The 5,014-nt window shown below is 31.1% G+C and overlaps 2 protein-coding genes across 2 annotated transcripts; both read right to left on the bottom strand.

Annotated features, from left to right (window-relative positions):
• Nucleotides 1-695: 695 nt before the first annotated feature.
• On the bottom strand, nucleotides 696-2,078 carry LOC136778150 (putative nuclease HARBI1). The gene is made up of 4 exons (XM_066734763.1): nucleotides 1,923-2,078; nucleotides 1,688-1,833; nucleotides 1,425-1,602; nucleotides 696-1,349 (listed from the first exon to the last, which is right to left on the bottom strand). Exons 1-4 carry the CDS (start codon nucleotides 2,076-2,078, stop codon nucleotides 696-698), a joined length of 1,134 nt encoding a protein of 377 aa, XP_066590860.1.
• Nucleotides 2,079-2,352: 274 nt separating this feature from the next.
• Nucleotides 2,353-4,765, bottom strand: LOC136778151 (uncharacterized). Its single transcript, XM_066734764.1, has 4 exons — nucleotides 4,396-4,765; nucleotides 4,100-4,307; nucleotides 3,586-3,727; nucleotides 2,353-3,387 (listed from the first exon to the last, which is right to left on the bottom strand). Exons 1-4 carry the CDS (start codon nucleotides 4,763-4,765, stop codon nucleotides 2,353-2,355), a joined length of 1,755 nt encoding a protein of 584 aa, XP_066590861.1.
• Nucleotides 4,766-5,014: the final 249 nt, after the last annotated feature.

The following is a 5,014-nucleotide window of genomic DNA, read 5'->3' on the forward strand; positions in this document are numbered from 1 at the left end:
AAAAGGAAACGTACATATGACAAAAACAATTCTTCCTCGGGTTCAAAGAGAATAAAAGTTTGTTTTGAAAATGAACTTAGAAACATAGCAGCAATTGATGATAGTTTACAACCTGAAGTTTTGCAGTCATCAAATAAAATTATTATAAACAATAAAGAACAGGAATCTTCCATAAAAGACTCAACTGATCCAAAACGTAATAAGTCTGGTATAGCAAAAACTTTATTGTTGATTCATCAAGAAAAAGAAAAAAACAAACAGAAAAGACACGAGGAGAAGATGAATTTACTACAAAAGTACTTGGAAAATGGAAATATTGTTTAAAACTAAAATGCCAAATATATTTTCATATACTATTTTTTCAATACATAATTTCCTAAGTTTATAAAAGTGATACAAATTTTTTTTTTGTTATTATAAAAAAAGCTTATATAGTATTTAATATACTTAGAAAACAGTGAAGTACACGTTTATTTGAGAGTGTAATAAGACTTGGTTTTTAAAGTATCTATGAATCTGTTGTTACAACCAAAATATATATTTTTATGTGAAGAAACATATTTATGTTTTATAATAAAATTGTTTTAATATTGAAATGTCTAATAAATAAATATTTTCAAAAATATGTTATTTTTATGCAAACTTATCAGTTATACAATTTACATATATTTATATTACGATAAATGTTTGTAAGTTTAGACCAACAAGTGACACAAAATATCCCTTTTTTCTTCGCCTGCAATTCTTTCGCTATTATTATTTCTTGCTTCTTCATTATTAATAATCCTGTTATCTTCAACAAAATTTTCTATATTTACTTCATCAATGTAATCTAATAGATCATTATTATATATACAAAGATTATGCAAACAACAACAAGCTACTATGAATTTAGAAGCACGTTGAACTGTGCTAAAATCTAACCTTATCAACTGCCTAAATCTTCCCTTTAACAAGCCAAAGGCATTTTCTATTTTCACTCTGCAAGCTGAAAACTTGTAGTTAAATTGTTTCTGTTCTATTGTTAGATTACCATAATCTCTGTATGGCGTAATAAGATATTTTCGTAATGGGTATGCTGCATCTCCCAGTAAATGGAATTGGTCCTCACAAACATTTGGTAATATTTTACTTATAAAAGATAATTTAAATATGCGTGCATCATGTACTTTGCTAGGCGGCCCTGTAAATACATCTAAAAATATTTTATTGGCATCACATATTCCTTGTAACGTTAATGATGTCATATCATGTCTATTAATATATGTTGATTTTATTTTATGAGCAGGTGTTCTTATTGGAATGTAGGTACCATCCACACATCCTATTATTCCTGGAAAGCCATTTATCTGCAAAAGAAATAAGATTATGACTACGATTCCTACATATTTTTCAGATTACAATTTTTTTATTTTAGTACTAACACTTTGAAATTCTCTTGCAACATTTGTTTTTTCAGTTAAAGTTTGTGGAAATGTTATAACAGAACGTGCTATACTATTGAGAAAATCCATAATATTATTACTATAGAAATGAAATGTAGATTCTGCCATATCAAATCTAGCAGCCACATCTCTGATGCAAACTTTGTTACCTGCAAACCTAATAAAAAATAAAGAAGCTAAAATTTCTATAAAAAGCATATTAATACAATTAAATCAGTGTACTCTATATAACAATGAAGGACCATAAAAATGATAACAATTTCTGGTCGCATGATATTGATGTACTACTATCATTGTCCTTCACAATATAAGAACAAAATGATGATCTTTCATAACGTTCTTTCAGTTGTAAATAAGTAGAACGAAGAATCCGAAAGTTTCTCTGGAACTATCATATAATAATACAATAATTTATTAATATATCCAAATGTTATGCTATTATATAGGAAAAATACTAGAAAGAAGAATAAACATTACCTCCTTGTTTGAATACTGATTTATTATACTGATATAATTTTTAATTTTTGGTCTTTCAATTTTATCGCTTACATTATACAAATCAAACTCATCATCATCACTACTAGACGATTCTAATAATTCATTTAAAATGATTGATTTTCTCTGATTTGCCATTTTTTAAATTACTATAAATCTCTTCGAGTGATCGCGAAACTGCCAGAATTTTTGTGATATGCACTGACCTGCACTGTCATAAAAATCAGTGCAAATTGTTTGCCCTATTTTAACTCCATTTTTCAACGCCGAATACTAATTTAGCATTTTCGCTATGCTAAAATTTTGTCACCGAATGCGGAAACTTCGCGAACTGACACATTATTGCTTCTCCGAATGCGCGACACTGTAAAATCTCGCACCCAGTGCGCAATAGTGCGAGTTCTCGAATTCACTATAAGTCAATTTCTTGCTGAGGCAGAATGTATACGTTAAAAGTTCTTTCCCCTGAAATAGCAGATATTTGTAAAATGTCACAATCGATCCGCAGACTAGATGTTTCTAAATCGAAATATACTATTATACTATTATCTGCTGAAATTTTATTTACTACTTTCTCCTTCTCGAGAGTATGATTGATACCACAATTTGAAAGATATTGAACTCCTTCTAACTTTTCAGCACTTTTTCGCAGCGCTTCTCTTTTAACTTTTAATTCAATTCTTCGCAGTTTCTTTAATCTAGTGGAATCAAGAAATGCCCTTAGCTTTCTCTTTCTATCAATTCCATTCATATAGGTGGCTGTATGTGGCCCGCCTAATAAATTCATTTTTTCTCTAATATTAATAATACTTTTATCTCCATCATTTTTGGTACAAACCGCGCTTACTACTCGATAATCGCACGCAGCACTTCTGCTTAAACAAATATTTTTAGGGGCCTTATGGGCAATCATATTATTAATACTTTCATTGCCTTGACTCGACGCTGCCACAGAAAATTTTTGCGCATTATTCGCATACATATCGAATAAAACTTTCAAATCATTATACAATGCTTCATCGGTGAGTTTTACCATCTGCTTCGATAAATTATTTCGACGATTACACCACTCTGTACAGTTTTCATGTTGACCGTATAAATGACCTGGTATCATTCTTAAAACGCTAGCCAATTGAGAACTGTTCCCTTTATTTTGTGCAATAGCGTAATTAAAACACTTCTTTATATGAGGTATAACACCTTTTCGCATAATCTCTTTACGGGTTTTATCAATAATGTACAATTCATTTGAAAAGTTTTTTGATAGATGATTCTTGTCCGCTAATTTATGAAAAGTTGCATCTTTGTTTGTTTTTCGAACGGATGCTATCATAGAGCTGTCCTCATCTCCTATAATGACTTTAACATTTAAATGATTTTCTTTTAAAATAAGACTGTTTGTTATAAGAGCGACGCCAGCATCGGCTTTCATTGATTTTGCGCTTCCCTTAAAATTTAAGCGACAATCGTGATCTTTTTTTTCAATACCAGCGTCGCATTTAGAACATTTACGATTTCGCGTGGTAAAGTCTAGGATCTTCTTAGACAAAAATCCGATAATCGTCGCGTAGCCATTCAAGCTGTCGTAGCTCTATCCATTACCACGCTTACTTCAACCCATGTCATACGACACTATAATATTTACGATATTTCCCAATGCAGTATCAAAACCTTCATTTGGAGCATTTTCATCGATTGGTTGATGAGCGTTCAAGGGACTTTGAGGAATATGAAGGGTTCGGAGTCTATCAAGGTAAGGATATATATCGACTACAACATCAGGTGGCCTAGAATAAAAGAATAAGAATGCTGTCAAACCATATTACAGTAAAAAACTTTTGTCTTTTCATTTATAAAAATCAAATTTCTAAAATATATTTCATTATCTTAATATAACTTAAAATTACTATCATTATATCGTCGGATACATTTCGAATCTGAAAATACACAAGTGCTGAAATATTATTCTTAAATTTTAACTGATTTCTGTGTTAAAATATAGTCATATGTAAAACAATATATCGTATAGATAATTACAAACTTATGATCATGTTAAAAAAAATAATCACATATTTTACATATTCTGTAGTAACCTGATATTTATGCTATACGGTAATCCATTTATGAATGCATAAAGAATGTTAAAAACAAATATTTACATTTCCTTGCATATTTTCTCTACGTTGTTCAAAACTAAATGTCTCTCTTCTGCAGCAGCTCGTCTACAACTATCTTTTGCTTCTTCATCAATAAATTTTCCAATAACCTTTTCATATCGTTTATACAAATCTGATGACATAATTGGAGTATTTGCACACGCAAGTATTTTTTGCAATCCTGTGCTACCAGTGCCACTATGGATAGAACCTGTAATAAAAGTATCAACATGTATACACTCGACAAAATGGATATAGTTTTTCTATCATTTATGTTACTTATTAACAACAATTCTTACCCATAATAAAACCTAGGTTATGTTCTGCGTAGCTTCTTCCGTCAATCTTAACAGTTTTACCTGTAGGTACTTTTACTTCTATTTGACAATCTTTACAAACAATAGTTAACACCGAATAAAGTCCAGCTCTTTCTTCAGAGATTATATTGTTCAAATCAAGGATATTTTTACATTTGCTACACTTCAAGTTCTTGGCAAGCTCTGTAATTGTGACGACACGTTGTCCTTGGCAAACTGCTGGACGAACCGAAGAATCGGGCTCAATTATATTTTTCGCTTCATTCATTAAATTAACACATTTAGTCTCCTTATCCACCACCTTTCTTTTCGCAAATCTCCCATTTCGTCGACGAAATTGTTGATCTGACATTCTTACCGTTGTTTTGCATAAGCTCATATCAGGAGGTTATGCTCACACACGTCGCAATGCAATGCAACTCACTTCAACTCGCCTGACTCAACCGTTCGAAGAGCAGCGATGCCAAATCACATATGTTTTGAATCGGAACGTGTAATTGGTCAAACGAGGTAAAGTAACTGTAAAAATTTTTTAGCAGGTAGGGGGGTACTATGTACAAAAATACTATGACGTGCGAGAAAAACTTTTGACTACGACCTT

The sequence above is a fragment of the Prorops nasuta genome, unplaced genomic scaffold (assembly GCF_024137725.1).
Source record: "Prorops nasuta isolate Cenicafe-Biocafe unplaced genomic scaffold, Cenicafe_Pnas_1.2 PNAS00013, whole genome shotgun sequence".
NCBI lineage: Eukaryota > Metazoa > Arthropoda > Insecta > Hymenoptera > Bethylidae > Prorops > Prorops nasuta.